This window comes from Pristiophorus japonicus, chromosome X, assembly GCF_044704955.1.
Source record: "Pristiophorus japonicus isolate sPriJap1 chromosome X, sPriJap1.hap1, whole genome shotgun sequence".
NCBI classification, from domain to species: domain Eukaryota; kingdom Metazoa; phylum Chordata; class Chondrichthyes; family Pristiophoridae; genus Pristiophorus; species Pristiophorus japonicus.
In genome coordinates this window covers 4,108,833-4,130,109 of record NC_092010.1, presented here as the reverse complement: position 1 = coordinate 4,130,109, position 21,277 = coordinate 4,108,833, and the positions used below count along the sequence as shown (strand labels likewise).

Here is a 21,277-nt window from a genome sequence, read left to right as displayed (position 1 = left end):
GAGTGGGATATAGACAGGCTCAGTGAGTGGGATATAGACAGGCTCAGTGAGTGGGATATAGACAGGCTCAGTGAGTGGGATACAGACCGGCTCAGTGAGTGGGATATAGACCGGCTCAGTGAGTGGGATACAGACCGGCTCAGTGAGTGGGATATAGACAGGCTCAGTGTGTGGGATACAGACCGGCTCAGTGAGTGGGATACAGACCGGCTCAGTGAGTGGGATATAGACAGGCTCAGTGAGTGGGATATAGACAGGCTCAGTGAGTGGGATATAGACAGGCTCAGTGAGTGGGATATAGACAGGCTCAGTGAGTGGGATATAGACAGGCTCAGTGAGTGGGATACAGACAGGCTCAGTGAGTGGGATATAGACAGGCTCAGTGAGTGGGATATAGACAGGCTCAGTGAGTGGGATATAGACAGGCTCAGTGAGTGGGATATAGACCGGCTCAGTGAGTGGGATATAGACAGGCTCAGTGAGTGGGATATAGACAGGCTCAGTGAGTGGGATATAGACAGGCTCAGTGAGTGGGATATAGACAGGCTCAGTGAGTGGGATATAGACAGGCTCAGTGAGTGGGATACAGACAGGCTCAGTGAGTGGGATATAGACAGGCTCAGTGAGTGGGATATGGATAGGCTCAGTGAGTGGGATATAGACAGGCTCAGTGAGTGGGATATAGACAGGCTCAGTGAGTGGGATATAGACAGGCTCAGTGAGTGGGATATAGACAGGCTCAGTGAGTGGGCTATAGACAGGCTCAGTGAGTGGGATACAGACAGGCTCAGTGAGTGGGATACAGACAGGCTCAGTGAGTGGGATATAGACAGGCTCAGTGAGTGGGATATAGACAGGCTCAGTGAGTGGGATATAGACAGGCTCAGTGAGTGGGATATAGACAGGCTCAGTGAGTGGGCTATAGACAGGCTCAGTGAGTGGGATATAGACAGGCTCAGTGAGTGGGATATAGACAGGCTCAGTGAGTGGGCTATAGACAGGCTCAGTGAGTGGGATACAGACAGGCTCAGTGAGTGGGATACAGACAGGCTCAGTGAGTGGGATATAGACAGGCTCAGTGAGTGGGATATAGACAGGCTCAGTGAGTGGGATATAGACCGGCTCAGTGAGTGGGATATAGACAGGCTCAGTGAGTGGGATATAGACAGACTCAGTGAGTGGGATATAGACAGGCTCAGTGAGTGGGATATAGACAGGCTCAGTGAGTGGGATATAGACAGGCTCAGTGAGTGGGCTATAGACAGGCTCAGTGAGTGGGATATAGACCGGCTCAGTGAGTGGGATATAGACAGGCTCAGTGAGTGGGATATAGACAGGCTCAGTGAGTGGGATATAGACAGGCTCAGTGAGTGGGATATAGACAGGCTCAGTGAGTGGGATACAGACAGGCTCAGTGAGTGGGATATAGACAGGCTCAATGAGTGGGATATAGACAGGCTCAGTGAGTGGGATATAGACAGGCTCAGTGAGTGGGATATAGACAGGCTCAGTGAGTGGGATATAGACAGGCTCAGTGAGTGGGATATAGACAGGCTCAGTGAGTGGGATATAGACAGGCTCAGTGAGTGGGATATAGACAGGCTCAGTGAGTGGGATATAGACAGGCTCAGTGAGTGGGATACAGACAGGCTCAGTGAGTGGGATATAGACAGGCTCAGTGAGTGGGATATAGACAGGCTCAGTGAGTGGGATATAGACAGGCTCAGTGAGTGGGATATTGACCGGCTCAGTGAGTGGGATGTAGACAGGCTCAGTGAGTGGGATATAGACAGGCTCAGTGAGTGGGATATAGACAGGCTCAGTGAGTGGGATATAGACAGGCTCAGTGAGTGGGATATAGACAGGCTCAGTGAGTGGGATATAGATAGGCTCAGTGAGTGGGATATAGACAGGCTCAGTGAGTGGGATATAGACAGGCTCAGTGAGTGGGATATAGACAGGCTCAGTGAGTGGGATATAGACAGGCTCAGTGAGTGGGCTATAGACAGGCTCTGTGAGTGGGATACAGACAGGCTCAGTGAGTGGGATACAGACAGGCTCAGTGAGTGGGATATAGACAGGCTCAGTGAGTGGGATATAGACAGGCTCAGTGAGTTGGATAGAGACAGGCTCAGTGAGTGGGATACAGACAGGCTCAGTGAGTGGGATATAGACAGGCTCAGTGAGTGGGATATAGACAGGCTCAGTGAGTGGGATATAGACAGGCTCAGTGAGTGGGATATAGACAGGCTCAGTGAGTGGGATATAGACAGGCTCAGTGAGTGGGATATAGACAGGCTCAGTGAGTGGGATATAGACAGGCTCAGTGAGTGGGATACAGACAGGCTCAGTGAGTGGGATATAGACAGGCTCAGTGAGTGGGATATAGACAGGCTCAGTGAGTGGGATATAGACAGGCTCAGTGAGTGGGATTTTGACCGGCTCAGTGAGTGGGATATAGACAGGCTCAGTGAGTGGGATATAGACAGGCTCAGTGAGTGGGATATAGACAGGCTCAGTGAGTGGGATATAGACAGGCTCAGTGAGTGGGATATTGACAGGCTCAGTGAGTGGGATACAGACAGGCTCAGTGAGTGGGATATAGACAGGCTCAGTGAGTGGGATATAGATAGGCTCAGTGAGTGGGATATAGACAGGCTCAGTGAGTGGGATATAGACAGGCTCAGTGAGTGGGATATAGACAGGCTCAGTGAGTGGGATATAGACAGGCTCAGTGAGTGGGCTATAGACAGGCTCAGTGAGTGGGATACAGACAGGCTCAGTGAGTGGGATACAGACAGGCTCAGTGAGTGGGATATAGACAGGCTCAGTGAGTGGGATATAGACAGGCTCAGTGAGTGGGATATAGACAGGCTCAGTGAGTGGGATATAGACAGGCTCAGTGAGTGGGCTATAGACAGGCTCAGTGAGTGGGATATAGACAGGCTCAGTGAGTGGGATATAGACAGGCTCAGTGAGTGGGATATAGACCGGCTCAGTGAGTGGGATATAGACAGGCTCAGTGAGTGGGATATAGACAGGCTCAGTGAGTGGGATATAGACAGGCTCAGTGAGTGGGATATAGACAGGCTCAGTGAGTGGGATATAGACAGGCTCAGTGAGTGGGATATAGACAGGCTCAGTGAGTGGGATATAGACCGGCTCAGTGAGTGGGATATAGACAGGCTCAGTGAGTGGGCTATAGACAGGCTCAGTGAGTGGGATATAGACAGGCTCAGTGAGTGGGATATAGACAGGCTCAGTGAGTGGGATATAGACAGGCTCAGTGAGTGGGATATAGACCGGCTCAGTGAGTGGGATATAGACAGGCTCAGTGAGTGGGATATAGACAGGCTCAGTGAGTGGGATATAGACAGGCTCAGTGAGTGGGATATAGACAGGCTCAGTGAGTGGGATATAGACCGGCTCAGTGAGTGGGATATAGACCGGCTCAGTGAGTGGGATATAGACAGGCTCAGTGAGTGGGATATAGACCGGCTCAGTGAGTGGGATATAGACCGGCGCAGTGAGTGGGATATAGACAGGCTCAGTGAGTGGGATATAGACAGGCTCAGTGAGTGGGATATAGACAGGCTCAGTGAGTGGGATACAGACCGGCTCAGTGAGTGGGATATAGACCGGCTCAGTGAGTGGGATACAGACCGGCTCAGTGAGTGGGATATAGACAGGCTCAGTGTGTGGGATACAGACCGGCTCAGTGAGTGGGATACAGACCGGCTCAGTGAGTGGGATATAGACAGGCTCAGTGAGTGGGATATAGACAGGCTCAGTGAGTGGGATATAGACAGGCTCAGTGAGTGGGATATAGACAGGCTCAGTGAGTGGGATATAGACAGGCTCAGTGAGTGGGATACAGACAGGCTCAGTGAGTGGGATATAGACAGGCTCAGTGAGTGGGATATAGACAGGCTCAGTGAGTGGGATATAGACAGGCTCAGTGAGTGGGATATAGACCGGCTCAGTGAGTGGGATATAGACAGGCTCAGTGAGTGGGATATAGACAGGCTCAGTGAGTGGGATATAGACAGGCTCAGTGAGTGGGATATAGACAGGCTCAGTGAGTGGGATATAGACAGGCTCAGTGAGTGGGATACAGACAGGCTCAGTGAGTGGGATATAGACAGGCTCAGTGAGTGGGATATGGATAGGCTCAGTGAGTGGGATATAGACAGGCTCAGTGAGTGGGATATAGACAGGCTCAGTGAGTGGGATATAGACAGGCTCAGTGAGTGGGATATAGACAGGCTCAGTGAGTGGGCTATAGACAGGCTCAGTGAGTGGGATACAGACAGGCTCAGTGAGTGGGATACAGACAGGCTCAGTGAGTGGGATATAGACAGGCTCAGTGAGTGGGATATAGACAGGCTCAGTGAGTGGGATATAGACAGGCTCAGTGAGTGGGATATAGACAGGCTCAGTGAGTGGGCTATAGACAGGCTCAGTGAGTGGGATATAGACAGGCTCAGTGAGTGGGATATAGACAGGCTCAGTGAGTGGGCTATAGACAGGCTCAGTGAGTGGGATACAGACAGGCTCAGTGAGTGGGATACAGACAGGCTCAGTGAGTGGGATATAGACAGGCTCAGTGAGTGGGATATAGACAGGCTCAGTGAGTGGGATATAGACCGGCTCAGTGAGTGGGATATAGACAGGCTCAGTGAGTGGGATATAGACAGGCTCAGTGAGTGGGATATAGACAGGCTCAGTGAGTGGGATATAGACAGGCTCAGTGAGTGGGATATAGACAGGCTCAGTGAGTGGGCTATAGACAGGCTCAGTGAGTGGGATATAGACCGGCTCAGTGAGTGGGATATAGACAGGCTCAGTGAGTGGGATATAGACAGGCTCAGTGAGTGGGATATAGACAGGCTCAGTGAGTGGGATATAGACAGGCTCAGTGAGTGGGATACAGACAGGCTCAGTGAGTGGGATATAGACAGGCTCAATGAGTGGGATATAGACAGGCTCAGTGAGTGGGATATAGACAGGCTCAGTGAGTGGGATATAGACAGGCTCAGTGAGTGGGATATAGACAGGCTCAGTGAGTGGGATATAGACAGGCTCAGTGAGTGGGATATAGACAGGCTCAGTGAGTGGGATATAGACAGGCTCAGTGAGTGGGATATAGACAGGCTCAGTGAGTGGGATACAGACAGGCTCAGTGAGTGGGATATAGACAGGCTCAGTGAGTGGGATATAGACAGGCTCAGTGAGTGGGATATAGACAGGCTCAGTGAGTGGGATATTGACCGGCTCAGTGAGTGGGATGTAGACAGGCTCAGTGAGTGGGATATAGACAGGCTCAGTGAGTGGGATATAGACAGGCTCAGTGAGTGGGATATAGACAGGCTCAGTGAGTGGGATATAGACAGGCTCAGTGAGTGGGATATAGATAGGCTCAGTGAGTGGGATATAGACAGGCTCAGTGAGTGGGATATAGACAGGCTCAGTGAGTGGGATATAGACAGGCTCAGTGAGTGGGATATAGACAGGCTCAGTGAGTGGGCTATAGACAGGCTCTGTGAGTGGGATACAGACAGGCTCAGTGAGTGGGATACAGACAGGCTCAGTGAGTGGGATATAGACAGGCTCAGTGAGTGGGATATAGACAGGCTCAGTGAGTTGGATAGAGACAGGCTCAGTGAGTGGGATACAGACAGGCTCAGTGAGTGGGATATAGACAGGCTCAGTGAGTGGGATATAGACAGGCTCAGTGAGTGGGATATAGACAGGCTCAGTGAGTGGGATATAGACAGGCTCAGTGAGTGGGATATAGACAGGCTCAGTGAGTGGGATATAGACAGGCTCAGTGAGTGGGATATAGACAGGCTCAGTGAGTGGGATATAGACAGGCTCAGTGAGTGGGATACAGACAGGCTCAGTGAGTGGGATATAGACAGGCTCAGTGAGTGGGATATAGACAGGCTCAGTGAGTGGGATATAGACAGGCTCAGTGAGTGGGATTTTGACCGGCTCAGTGAGTGGGATATAGACAGGCTCAGTGAGTGGGATATAGACAGGCTCAGTGAGTGGGATATAGACAGGCTCAGTGAGTGGGATATAGACAGGCTCAGTGAGTGGGATATTGACAGGCTCAGTGAGTGGGATACAGACAGGCTCAGTGAGTGGGATATAGACAGGCTCAGTGAGTGGGATATAGATAGGCTCAGTGAGTGGGATATAGACAGGCTCAGTGAGTGGGATATAGACAGGCTCAGTGAGTGGGATATAGACAGGCTCAGTGAGTGGGATATAGACAGGCTCAGTGAGTGGGCTATAGACAGGCTCAGTGAGTGGGATACAGACAGGCTCAGTGAGTGGGATACAGACAGGCTCAGTGAGTGGGATATAGACAGGCTCAGTGAGTGGGATATAGACAGGCTCAGTGAGTGGGATATAGACAGGCTCAGTGAGTGGGATATAGACAGGCTCAGTGAGTGGGATATAGACAGGCTCAGTGAGTGGGCTATAGACAGGCTCAGTGAGTGGGATATAGACAGGCTCAGTGAGTGGGATATAGACAGGCTCAGTGAGTGGGATATAGACAGGCTCAGTGAGTGGGATATAGACCGGCTCAGTGAGTGGGATATAGACAGGCTCAGTGAGTGGGATATAGACAGGCTCAGTGAGTGGGATATAGACAGGCTCAGTGAGTGGGATATAGACAGGCTCAGTGAGTGGGATATAGACAGGCTCAGTGAGTGGGATATAGACAGGCTCAGTGAGTGGGATATAGACCGGCTCAGTGAGTGGGATATAGACAGGCTCAGTGAGTGGGCTATAGACAGGCTCAGTGAGTGGGATATAGACAGGCTCAGTGAGTGGGATATAGACAGGCTCAGTGAGTGGGATATAGACAGGCTCAGTGAGTGGGATATAGACCGGCTCAGTGAGTGGGATATAGACAGGCTCAGTGAGTGGGATATAGACAGGCTCAGTGAGTGGGATATAGACAGGCTCAGTGAGTGGGATATAGACCGGCGCAGTGAGTGGGATATAGACAGGCTCAGTGAGTGGGATATAGACAGGCTCAGTGAGTGGGATATAGACAGGCTCAGTGAGTGGGATACAGACCGGCTCAGTGAGTGGGATATAGACCGGCTCAGTGAGTGGGATACAGACCGGCTCAGTGAGTGGGATATAGACAGGCTCAGTGTGTGGGATACAGACCGGCTCAGTGAGTGGGATACAGACCGGCTCAGTGAGTGGGATATAGACAGGCTCAGTGAGTGGGATATAGACAGGCTCAGTGAGTGGGATATAGACAGGCTCAGTGAGTGGGATATAGACAGGCTCAGTGAGTGGGATATAGACCGGCTCAGTGAGTGGGATATAGACAGGCTCAGTGAGTGGGATATAGACAGGCTCAGTGAGTGGGATATAGACAGGCTCAGTGAGTGGGATATAGACAGGCTCAGTGAGTGGGATATAGACCGGCTCAGTGAGTGGGATATAGACCGGCTCAGTGAGTGGGATATAGACAGGCTCAGTGAGTGGGATACAGACAGGCTCAGTGAGTGGGATATAGACAGGCTCAGTGAGTGGGATATAGACAGGCTCAGTGAGTGGGATATAGACAGGCTCAGTGAGTGGGATTTTGACCGGCTCAGTGAGTGGGATATAGACAGGCTCAGTGAGTGGGATATAGACAGGCTCAGTGAGTGGGATATAGACCGGCGCAGTGAGTGGGATATAGACAGGCTCAGTGAGTGGGATATAGACAGGCTCAGTGAGTGGGATATAGACAGGCTCAGTGAGTGGGATACAGACCGGCTCAGTGAGTGGGATATAGACCGGCTCAGTGAGTGGGATACAGACCGGCTCAGTGAGTGGGATATAGACAGGCTCAGTGTGTGGGATACAGACCGGCTCAGTGAGTGGGATACAGACCGGCTCAGTGAGTGGGATATAGACAGGCTCAGTGAGTGGGATATAGACAGGCTCAGTGAGTGGGATATAGACCGGCTCTGTGAGTGGGATATAGACCGGCTCAGTGAGTGGGATATAGACAGGCTCAGTGAGTGGGATATAGACAGGCTCAGTGAGTGGGATATAGACAGGCTCAGTGAGTGGGATATAGACAGGCTCAGTGAGTGGGATATAGACCGGATCAGTGAGTGGGATATAGACCGGCTCAGTGAGTGGGATATAGACAGGCTCAGTGAGTGGGATATAGACCGGCTCAGTGAGTGGGATATAGACCGGCGCAGTGAGTGGGATATAGACAGGCTCAGTGAGTGGGCTATAGACAGGCTCAGTGAGTGGGATATAGACAGGATCAGTGAGTGGGATACAGACCGGCTCAGTGAGTGGGATATAGACCGGCTCAGTGAGTGGGATACAGACCGGCTCAGTGAGTGGGATATAGACAGGCTCAGTGAGTGGGATACAGACCGGCTCAGTGAGTGGGATATAGACCGGCTCAGTGAGTGGGATATAGACTGGCTCAGTGAGTGGGATATAGACCGGCTCAGAGAGTGGGATATAGACCGGCTCAGTGAGTGGGATACAGACCGGCTCAGTGAGTGGGATATAGACCGGCTCAGTGAGTGGGATATAGACCGGCTCAGTGAGTGGGATATAGACAGGCTCAGTGAGTGGTATATCGACAGGCTCAGTGAGTGGGATATAGACAGGCTCAGTGAGTGGGATATAGACCGGCTCAGTGAGTGGGCAAACATTTGGCAGATGGAGTATAATGTGGGAAAGTGTGAGGTTTCCCACTTTGGCAGGAAAAATAACAAATAAAATTATTCTTTAAATGGAGATTACAAAATGCTGCAGTACAGAGGGACCTGGGGGTCCCTGTGCATGAAACACAAAGAGTTAGCATGTCGGTACAGCAAGTGATCAGGAAGGCCAATGGAATATTGGCCTTCATTGCAAGGGGATAGAGTATAAAAGGGAAGTCCTGCTACAACTGTACAGGGTATTGGTGAGGCCACACCTATGAGTCCTGTGTATAGTTTTGGTCTCCTTATTTAAGGAGTGATATACTTGCAATGGAGGCAGTTCAGAGAAGGTTCACTTGGTCGATTCCTGAGATGAAAGGGTTGACTTATGAAGAAAGGTTGAGCAGGTTGGGCTTCTACCCTTTGGAATTTAGAAGAATGAGAGGTGATCTTATTGAAACATATAAGATACTGAGGGGGCTCAACAGGATAGATGCAGAGAGGATGTTTTCACTCATAGGGGAATCTAGAACAAGGAGGCATAGTTTAAGAATAAGGGGTCACCCATTTAGAACTGAGATGAGGAAGAATATCTCCTCTCAGAGGATTGTAAATCTGTGGAATTCTCTGCCCCAGAGACATGTGGAGGCTGGGTCATTGAACATACTTCAGGTGGAGATGGACAGATTTTTGAAAGATAAGGGAGTAAAGGGTTATGGGGAGCGGGCGGGGAAGTGGAGCTGAGCCCAAGGTCAGAGCAGCCATGATCTTACTAAATGGCGGAGTCGGCTCGAGGGGCCGAATGGCCTACTCCTGCTCCTATTTCTTATGTTCTTATCCCTCCTCTCCATTTACATCAAATTTATAATTGATAGACCCCCTCACTATAACCTGATTTCATAAATAGTGTGAGGGAACTTGAAACACAAACCATGCTGTACCTGTCCTGCGAGTGTTTGATGGGACAGTGTAGATGGAACTTTACTCTGTGTCTAAATCGTGCTGTACCTGTCCTGCGAGTGTTTGATGGGACAGTGTCGACAGAACTTTACTCTGTATCTAACCCATGCTGTACCTGTCCTGCGAGTGTTTGATGGGACAGTATAGAGGGAGCTTTACTCTGTATCTAGACTGTGCTATACCTGCCCTGGGAGTGTTTGATGGGACAGTGTTTAGGGAGCGTTACTCTGTATCTAACCTATGCTGTACCTGCCCTGGGAGTGTTTGATGGGACAGTGTAGAGGAAGCTTTACTCTGTATCTAGGCTGTGCAATCCTGTCGTGGCAGGGATTGGTGGAACAGTGCAAAGGGAATGTTACTCTGTATCTAACCCGTGCTATAGAGTACCATGGAGTGTTTGATGGGGCAGTTCAGAGGGATCAGACAGGGCTCCTGTTTCTGATCACTGTCCACTGATCCCTGTGTTGGAGAGAGTGGAAATTATCCAGGGTTCCTGTTCCTGATTACCACCCAGTGACCCCTGGATTACAGTCGGCTAAATCAGACAGAGTTCCTGCTGGTGATCATTGTCCAGTATATCCTTTCCTGCCATTGTATTACACAACCATCTCATCGCTTTAACACCGCCTCAGACTTACAAAGCACAATTTTGTGCCCTCGACCGCTATCTATAACTGGCTAGAGGGTTAAATATATCAGAGTTAAATAAACTGCTCAATGACAATTAATCAGATCACAATTTGCTTGTTTAATAATGTTCGAATAACACTGTACATCAACATAGATTTTACTAGGACAATGTAGACGCAGATCAATCAGTTTGTATGGAAATATTTAAAATACAATCCAGAATAATACAAATTAAAGCACATTTCAACCCGTCGAGTCTGTCAAATATATTATACGTTTCAACACATCCAACTTTTCAATTTTCAGCTTCAGATTCTGCTTAAACTTTTGTCGACACTTTCTTAAACTTTGAAAACTACAATAACAGCATTTTACTGAACATCTGTTCACGAAATCTCATGGAACATAATTTTTCAGTCGCTATATTTATTAACACAGTATATTTTGTGATAGGCACCTTTACCAACGCAGATGTAACCAGACTGCAGAAAGACAGCATCGATCCCAGCGATCTCTCACCATCAGATTAAAGGGGCTGTGACAGCTCAGTGGGACAAAGACTCTCGGAGATTAAACACATTCTGAAGATGCTGCAGTTTATATCAGAGGGAACATTTTGAAATCGCAATTGGAAGATACAATTTCAGAGCAAGAGGGTCAGACATTAGACTACAACAACACAGCCCCAAATCTCCAACCCTCACTATCAGTGAGACATCATGGAATTTATCCTTATATTCCATCTTAATCCACACAAATATTATCATAAAGTGTGAAAGGTAAGAAGTATAAATATGAGTAATGTTTGAGGTAACAAGTGATTATTGAAGGCCATTCAAATAGAAAGAAAAATTCAAAATCAGTAAAATTATTAATTGGTTACCGTTCTCTACATTTATATGGCCTCTCTCCTGTGTGGATCCGCTGGTGTCTATGGAGGGTCCCTGCCCGTGTGAAACTCTTTCCACATTCAGTACATTTGTACGGTCTCTCTCCTGTGTGGATCCACTGGTGTCTATGGAGGTTCCCTGCCCGTGTGAAACTCTTTCCACATTCAGTACATTTATACTGTCTCTCTCCGGTGTGGATCCACTGGTGTCTATGGAGGTTCCCTGCCCGTGTGAAACTCTTTCCACATTCAGTACATTTGTACGGTCTCTCTCCTGTGTGGATCCACTGGTGTCTATGGAGGTTCCCTGCCCGTGTGAAACTCTTTCCACATTCAGTACATTTATACTGTCTCTCTCCGGTGTGGATCCACTGGTGTCTATGGAGGTTCCCTGCCCGTGTGAAACTCTTTCCACATTCAGTACATTTATACGGCCTCTCTCCTGTGTGGATCCACTGGTGTCTATGGAGGTTCCCTGCCCGTGTGAAACTCTCTCTCCATTCAGTACATTTATACGGCCTCTCTCCTGTGTGGATCCGCTGGTGTCTATGGAGGTGCCCTGCCCATGTGAAACTCTTTCCACATTCAGTACATTTATACGGCCTCTCTCCGGTGTGGATCCGTTGGTGTCTATGGAGGCTCCCTGACACTGTGAAACTCTTTCCACACTCCGTACATTTATACGGCCTCTCCTGTGTGGATCCACTGGTGTAGGTGAAGATCTCCTGATTTTTGATATTCTCTGCTTTGGACAGATTGTGTAAACGATCGCTGCCCACTTTCCCGTTGAAAAGGATATTTTATACTCGGTGGAGAAGATTGTCCGGCTGAAATCTGCCCACCCGATTCAGGTTGTCTTCTGATGTGCTTCTGGAGAAAATGTGCAGAAGTAAATGCAACATTGCAATGAGGGCAAGGATGGCACTCATCTCGGTGCACTTGTTGTCCTGCTGGAGAAGGAAGAAAGAGAAATTGTCAGTGTATTGAAACATCTCAAAGTTTCTTTTGGAAGTACAAATGATGATTATTTCAGTATTAAAGCAGGGCTCTTAAGATGTTAATTTCGTGAATTTAGAGCCATCTCCTGTAGAAGAAGTGGTGGGGGATCATCAATAGGACATGTCCATTTAAAGATTACTGTCTAATGTTTCATGGTTCATGTATTCAGTCTGTGAAATCCTCCAAGGAACAAGGTGTACATCAATACCCTTTTAGTAGTGTTATAAACCAGCGGGAAAATCAGCTTTGTTAAAACAGGGGAAAGAAAAATATATATATATGTACACACACATATATATATATATATATATACACACACACATATACATATATACATACACACATATACATATATATATATATACACACATATACATATATACACACACATATACATACATTTAGAACTAACACAACTAGCTAAAAGTTCGATTGGAAGAAAACAATCTGGAGGAGATTAATAACTGAACAATTTACTGAAAAGACTCACCTTCATTAACTGGAGCACAAAATAAAATAAATCGGTATTGAATGTATTACCTCAACCCGACACCCCTTGATGCGCTAATTGTCCAACAATCTATCGATCTAATTCTTGAATGCACTCAACGACTGAGCATCCACGGGTCTCTGGTGCAGAGAACTCCAAAGATTCACAACCCTCAGAATGAAGTCATTTCTCCTCCTCCTTATTCTAAATAGCCAACCCATTATGCTGAGATTTTAACTCCTAGTTCTCATCTCGCCAGTCAGGGGTAAACAGCCTCTCAGCAGCTCCTCTGTCGAAGCAGATAAAACTTTTATACTTTTCAATGAGATCACGTGTCATTCTTCGAAGCACTGGAGAATGTGGGCCCGCTTCACTCAATGTCTCCTCATAGGACACACCTCTCATCCCATGAATCAATTTAGACAAGTATATCCTTCCTTAGGAACAGATCCAATTGTATGCAATACTCCAGGCGTGGTTTCAGCAAAGGCATATATAATTGCATTGACTTCTTTACTCTTATAATCCAACCTCCTTCCAATACAGGCTAACATACCATGTGCCTTCTGAATTGCTTGCTGACCTGCATATTGACTTTCTGTGATTGGTGTACAAGGACACCCAAAACCCTCTGCACACCAAAATTTGCACCCCGCTTTTACATTCTGCCTGCCAATATTGTAAATGTCATGTTTCTCCACAAAATACTCCACCTGCCACATTCTTGCCCACTTACTGAACCTGTCTACATCACTTTGCATTCTCCTTGTGTCCTTATCACAGCTTAGGTTCCCTCTCAGCTTTTTATCACCAGAAAACTTGGATTATATTACATATGTTCTCCCAAACAATTTATATAAATTATAAGTAGCTGAGGGCCAAGCACTGATCCTTGCAACATCCCACTAGTTACAGCCTTACAAACCAAAAATGTCCCGATTATTCTGAGAATGCATACTGAAAATGGATATTGAATGTATACAGACATTGAAGTTGAGAACGTGGGAATTGTATTGGGACAGTAAAAGCTAACAAAGGATTCATGGAGGAATAGCCATAAAAATCTCAGACTGGAGACTGCAAATGTTACAATACTGACACAGCTTGCAAAATAACTTCAAGGTCTTATTAGATCATACCATTAACCTGAAACATTAACAGAAGAAGAATAATGGGTCTTTGTGTAAAAACAGACCATACAGAGTCTGCTCATGAGTGGACAAAGGGAAGGAGGGATCAAAGGGGATAGGCTGAACTAGGATGTCACTCTAATTGTATCTTGTTATCTTTTACCGAAAATGTATAACCGTCGTGCCTTTACAATGTAACGTCACTTTGTCCGTAGGAAGTGGGTGCGATCTATCAAGAAAGCATTCCTTCTGTCTGGTAAAGTCCCCGGCCGGTGTAAGAAAAATAAAAGCCTGCTTTGTTATAAGCAGTAACGGTATTCGACTCAGTGAATTCGCTGAACCAGATTGAGGGAAAAGAATCCACATTTTACATTTGGTATCAGAAGTGGGATCTCAACGGACGAGTGCCGAAAACTTGCAAATTAAGAGCCAGACTAGCCTTGGACGAGACGAGAGGAAAGTGGCCACTGGAGTGAGTATAATTTCAATACTGCTCCAGTTTCCTCTGGTTTCAAAAGTCTGAGGAAAGTTTAGCCACTCGCTGGTTCTCAGGTAGTGTCTGAACGAGATCCAGGACAATCTGGTGAATACCTTTCAAACTTAGAATAGGGAAAGATAGGGAAATTGCGCAGCGACGCAAACCGAGCGGTGACTCGGAAGGATAGGTTAGAATAAGTAAATCTGGAACCTAGAACAAATTAATTGCGCGGCGACGCAAACCGTGCGGCGACACAGAGGGATAGAAATCGTGCGGCGACGCGAACAGGAAAACCGCGCGGCGACACGGAGGGATAGAGAATCGCGCGAACCGCGTGGGAGACACGGAGGTTAGGGAATTACGTAAAATTAAGCCGCGGGACTACGCGGAACTGTGTAAATTTAAAATTGTACTTATTTCAGGTACACGTCGATCTTGTATATCACTTGGTCCGCCGAGGCTCTGGATAAGATAACTTAAGCCACCACGGGGCGACGTGGGGACAATCGGGACTAATTAGGACCCTGATCCAACACGGGGCGACGTGAGGATGGGTAATTTAGATAAAACTACGAATTCCCTGAAAGGTCATGGATCCAAAAATAGAGCCGGCCAAAACAATTAATAGGAAAGAAGAGAGACTCTTGTGAACATCTGTTTTAAAATGAGAAATGCTTGTGTGATTTTGACTGTGGATAAGAAAGCCTGTTTGGGAAACCGGGGAGTTGTGGTTTGTTTTAGCTCCACCCACTTTTTCAAACAGAGTGAAAGTTTTTTTAACCCTTCGTAGTGTTGTCCTGTATGTGGGAAGTTTAAGAGTGTGAACCTTATTGAATTACATATATTCGGATGATAAGTTACGGAGCCAGGAAATGCACAAAGGATAGGTTTGTTGAGTAAAAGATAAAAAAAAATACATGGTCCCGGTGGTTAAAAAATTATTTATTTGACATGCTCACTTACTTGTCGAAAGAAAACATGCAATGATTGATTACATTGGGTTGAAAGACATAAATTTAGTCTCGGAATGAGATAAAGAATGCCTTAAAAAAAAGCTTCTAAGCTCAAAAAGTTTTAAATAAAGATTGAAATTACAAAGTTTGAATTGGGATTTTGAGATATTCAGAGAAGGCACAGCAAAATACTGAGATGGATTCAAAAGGATTCAAAAAAATTATTATTATATTAAATCTGCAGTTTAGAAGAGACAGTATAACACGACCTTGAGGCTGGAACAATTGAGATAACGAAAAGCAGCCCTCAGCCTACGTGCCAGACTTCCCTCTAGTTATGGAAAAGACGGGAAAAAAAAGACGCAATCTTGAAAGAAAACAAATTGAACGAATATTGAAAGAAAAAGTGTCTTCGATTGTCTGAGATTTTAAATTAACAAATTTACCGAGACCTGAGCCCTCTGTGTAAAATACAAAACCTAATTTGAAGAAAGGAGATTTAAAAAAAAAACGTAGATGTCTGAAAGAAAGAGTGCGCACACGAGAAACGTACTAAGAGTTCCACTGGGACCTCTGAGAAAGGTATCGATAGACTACGTAGTCAAATGGTTGGCTTTGCATTGACCGAGGCTGATGATGAAATTGAATTTCAGTAAACAAATAGCTATTAAAAATGTGTGGTCTCGATTTAAATCAATTTAAAAAAAAAAATTATCTTTGGCAAGTACTTGAATTAGAAGTTAAAAAAAAATTGGAGTTTAATCAAATGCTGCCTTTCCTGATGAGAAGACTTTTTTTTCAGATGGTTACGTGAAGTCACGTAATGACATCAGGTCTTCTTACAAACCTGTAAAGGAGTTAATCCTTTCCATTGACAGCCGTTTTATACTGAACATTATTAATACTTGCCTGATACAATAAAGAAATAGATACTCAAACAAAACAAATTGAAGAGTTAAAAGGCTAAGATAAATAAGCTGAAAGGGATCCACAAACCCAACTTAACCCTGACCTCCGATTTCACGGAGTGACTTCGACATGCATGGATAAAAGGTGAGTCAGACTACTAGTCGTGAAAGGCAAAACAAACATTCCCGCCGATCGGGGTGCAGAGGTGCTGCGCAGTCAGACAGCTCTGAACTACCCCACCATAGATGTCTATGTGCCTTGGAAACCGAACAAAATTATGGCCATTCTGGCCACTATGCCAGATCGAAAGAGAGAACCTGTCAAGTTTATAGATCATCTTTGAATTACCATTGCAGTTTATAACGCAGAATCAAGGGACCTGTGGGCCCTGGTACAGCAGACCCTGAGCCCAACTGAGCATGCCCGATTTCTAAGTCACCTAGGACGTGCAACCCATGATACATTGGTGGCTGCTCACCCTAACAATGCCCAGGACCGCCTAAACGCTATCTTTAATGCCCTCGGCACGACCCTTCAGAAGCCCATCAGTATGGCAGCAGTATTAGAAATTAAACCCAAACGAGAAGAAACTGCCGACGAATTCATGGAAAGATTTATTGAAATATATGGAGGTCAATCAGGAGATAATGCCTTCAGGGCAGGAGAGGATTCTCCTCAATTCTGCGCTATCCTACTTCAGTGCCTGCCCTATTCGGTTGCTCACGCTATCCGGACAAATAATATGAATTGGGCAGATAGCAGTAAAGCCAGATGGAAAGGGCAGTTAAATATTATTAGCGGGAAAAGAAAGGAGAGGGGGGAGGTGCGCCCCCAACCCGGGTCAAGCCTGAATACGTGACCAGAAAGAAAGAGCCGTCTCGGGTGGAAGGACCAAAACCCGACCCACGGGGATACCAGATGGAACCGCAGTATTGCGTGCAGGGTTGGGTGGATAAACAGGGATACGGTTATAACAAACACCCAAATGGCCCGGGTCCTGCTAATTACGGACTGCCCTATTGTCCCCAAGCTGGTATGGGAAGAGGTCAGGGCTGGGGAAGACGAGATGGATGCTTTGATTGTGGGCAAGAAGGACATTGGAGTAGAGAGTGTCCCTCCCGTCGGCACGAAAGAGGAAGAGGAGGAAGAGGAGGGGGGCAAGGGGGGAGAGGACAGGGATCTTACACTAACTTCTCCCAGAACAACCCCTTTGGCCAACCGTCCCCCGATTATTCGTATTGACTACGTAGCTTGATTGTGCAGGGACCCTCCCTGGATGACGAACCGATTTGCCAGTTTCCAGTCCCTAGCATGGCTAAACAAATGCGACAGTGGTTGGGGATGATCAATTACTGCAGATCCTGGATCCCTAATGTCGCCCTGATGACTAAGCACCTCACACTGTATACAAACAAGGAAGGCAGCTTTGAAATAAAAACCGCAGACGTCCAAGCCTTTAAGGAACTAAACACAGCCCTGCTGCAAGTTCCGGCTTTGGGCCGGCCCCTCTATGACCGGCCCTTTCAACTGTATTGTACAATCCTGAAAGACTGTGCTACCGTTGTCTTTACACCTCTCACTCCGTAGCTGCCCTCCTGGGCCAACTGCAAATCAACACCTTACCATGGCCAGGCAAAGCAGATATGAGATCTACCTACTAAATAATCCTAAGCTGACCTTTCGGCACTGTACTGCCATTAATCCGGCCTGTTTTCTTACTGAGCCACCCCAAGATGAGGAAGAACCCAGTCATGATTGTTTATCTTTAATTCAAGAGGCCACATCGGTCAGGGAAGATTTAGTTGATGTACCAATGGAGGACCCAGACTGTATTATGTATGTTGACGGAAGCTCTTCTATTGATCCAGAAGGTGCATGAATTTCAGGATACGCCATAGTAAACCAGGAGAATCAGGTCTTGGAATCTGCCGCCTTTGAAACCGCCTATTCCGCTCAACAAGCTGAACTATTCCCACAGGGGAATGAGATATCCCATAGGCAACCAGTATCTGACTTGTTGCAAGCCCTCATGCTCCCCAAGCACATTGCCATTGTTAAATGTACCGACCACACCACCGGAAAATCCCCGGTTGATATAGGGAACCATTGTGCTGACGAAGAGGCCAAACAGGCCTCTCGTGGACAACAAATGGTAGTGCCCAGAATGATGAGTCAGACTAAAAGTCCTGCAAAGGATAAGTTAGCCTCGGAAAAACCAATGCCAACCATCCAAGATGAAATTAAAGTACACAAGGGTGCTCCTGAAAAAGATAAACTGTTGTGGAAAAATTATGGATGTACTTATGACAATGTTTCTAAACTCTGGATCACTCCCACAGAACAGACTTGCATGTCTGACGAGTTGGCTCTATGGGTTATTGAATGTATGTATTTTGCTACTCATTGTGGAGCAAGGACAACAAGTGACACACTTTTGGCTACTTGGTGGCACCCTAGACTCCAGGCGTTGGCCCAGAACATCAATAGTCATTGCCTGGTTTGCCAGCAGCATAATCCAGTGGAGGGAGTCCCCTGTGATTGGGGTAAGACGCCCCTACCAGAAGGTCCCTTTGAGACATTGCAATTGGACTACATTGAGTTGCAAAAAGTTCAGTGTTACAAATATGTGTTAGTAATAGTAGATGTGTTTAGCAGATGGATTGAAGCCTACCCTACCCTGGACAATAAGGCTCAAACTGTTGTTAAGGTGTTAATGAGGGAAATTGTTCCTAGATATGGTATCCCAGCTCGACTGATGACCACCTATGTTCTTTCTCTGACACAGGCTCTGCGAATAGCCCACAACCAGGTTCGAGAGGCTCACCTCGACCTCCCAGTTTTACCCGAATCGTCCCTCGTGGTACCAGGGAAGTATGTCCTGATTAAGAAATGGATTCGGAACGGATTAGAGCCACGACGGGAGGGGCCTTTTCAGGTGTTACTTGATCCGATCATGGACTCAGCTCCACTTCCCTGTCCGCTCCCCACAACCCATTATCCCCTTATCGTTTAAGAAACTGTCTATCTCCGTCTTAAATTTATTCAATGTCCCAACTTCCACAGCTCTCTGGGGCAGAGAACTCCACAGATTTACAACCCTCTGAGAGAAGAAATTCCTCCTCATCTCAGTTTTAAATGGGCGGTCCCTTATTCTAAGATTGTGCCCTCTAATTCTAGTCTCCCCCATCAGTGGAAACATCCTCTCTTTGGCACTTTGTCAAGCCCCCTCATAACCTTATACGTTTCGATAAGATCACCTCTCATTCTTCCTCCCACCTTGCCCAAGCTTTTGGTCACCTGTCCTAATACCTCTGTGTGTGGATCAGTGTCAGATTCACATGGCGGGTGCCTCCTGCCCTGTGGCCTTTTGACCGTTCCTCTCGGTTTCTCGCTCGAACACCGAGCATTGTTGGAGGATGGCGGACCTCGCTAAAAAACGCATGCAACCCGTTCCCTCCTGAGCAAGTTCTTCAAGGCTTCCTGGAAAGTAAAAGTGAACTCTCAGAGTCCCTTCGACAGGCCGATGTAACCCTGACGGCGAGAGAGAAGGAGCTCGCATGTACAGTTCTCCGAAAGCCCACGGTGCTGACGGCCAATCAGCGCTGGCGCCGGAGAGGGGTCAAGAGTTCGCGCTGGGGTCAAGAGTCAATGGGGTCGGCATCCTTTCCTTCTCAGAGTGGACCTTTTCAGACAGCTTTAGCATCTCACAGCACGGATTGAGGCCATTCGGCCCATCGTTACTGTGCAAGAGCTGTCCAATTAGACCCACTCCTACCGCTCCTCCTCCACACCGCTTGTCCTTGCCCCACTTGTGATCAAGTGAGGAATCTCGGTGTAAGTGGATGGCCCCTCGGTGTTTACCTGACTCGGACTCAGAAACACGCCCGACTTTCCCCTAGCTCGGGATGGCCGAAAGCACTTTGCAGCCAATAAACACGTTTTGGAGTGTTGTCGCCGTTGTAACGTGGGAAATGCGGCAGCCACATTGCGCACAGCCAGCTCCCACAAACGGCAGTAAGGTCGTGAGCAGTGATGTTGGTTGAGGGGTGAATATTGGCCCCCAGGACACTGCCCAGAACTCCCCTGTTCTTCCAACAATGGCTGTGGGACCGGAGAGGGAAGACATGGTTAAAGGTCTCAGTAGAACGACACTCCCCCGACAGCGATAGAGAATATGCTGAAGCAGAAAAAGAGGGTGTATGACAGATGTCAGTTTGCAAATACATCCGAGAATCCGGCTATATATAGAGAGGAGAAGTGAACTAGAAAATAAAAAGGGAAAAGAGAGGGTCTGAGAATCGCATGGCAGCTAACATAAACAGTAATCTAAAAGTCTTCTATAGGCATATAAATAGTAAAAGGGTAGTAAGTGGAGGGCTGAGGCTGATTAGGGAGCAGAAAAGGAGGCCTATGTTTGGAGCAGAGGCTGTGGTGAGGTACTAAATGAGTACTTCACCAAGGAAGAGGACACTGCTGAAGTCGGAGGTAGTGGAGACACTTGATAGGATAAAAAAAGTATTCGAAAGGCTGGCTGTAGCTAAAGTAGATAAATCTTCTGGAGCGGAGGGCATGCATCTGAGGTTGCTGAGGGAACTGAGGGCGGATATCGCGGAGGCACTGGCCATAATATTCCAATTCTCCGTAGATACTGGGGTGGTGCCAGGGGATTGGAGAATTGCAAATGTTACACCAGTGTTTAAAAAAGGGTGTAAGGATAAACCCAGCAACGACAGACCGGTCAGTTTAACCTCGTTGGTGGGGGAGCTTTTAGAGACAGTAATCAGGGACAACATTAACAGTAAAAAACAACATCTTATATTTATATAATGTCCCAAGGCGCTTCACAGGAGGGTTGTAAGACTAAAAACTTGACACCGAGCCACATAAGACGAAATTACGGCAGTTCACCAAAAGCTGGGTCAAAGAGGTAGGTTTTAAGGAGCATCTTAAAGGAGGAAAGAGAGGTAGAGAGGCGGAGAGGTTTAGGGAGGGAGTTCCAGAGCTTGGGGCCCAGGCAGCTGAAGGCACGGCCACCGATGGTGGAGCGATTAAATTCAGGGATGGTCAGGAGGGCAGAGTTAGAGGAGTGCAGACATCTCGGGGGGTTGTGGGACTGGAGATTACAGAGATAGGGAGGGGCGAGGGC

General features: G+C 47.2%; 1 protein-coding gene across 1 annotated transcript; it reads right to left on the bottom strand.

The window, feature by feature from the left end:
- Window positions 1–11,099: 11,099 nt before the first annotated feature.
- LOC139240783 (zinc finger protein 724-like) lies at window positions 11,100–18,027 on the bottom strand. The gene is made up of 2 exons (XM_070869260.1): window positions 17,943–18,027; window positions 11,100–11,950 (listed from the first exon to the last, which is right to left on the bottom strand). The coding sequence occupies exons 1-2, from the start codon at window positions 18,025–18,027 to the stop codon at window positions 11,163–11,165; spliced, it is 873 nt and encodes a 290-aa protein (XP_070725361.1). The 3' UTR covers window positions 11,100–11,162.
- Between the last annotated feature and the right edge of the window lie 3,250 nt (window positions 18,028–21,277).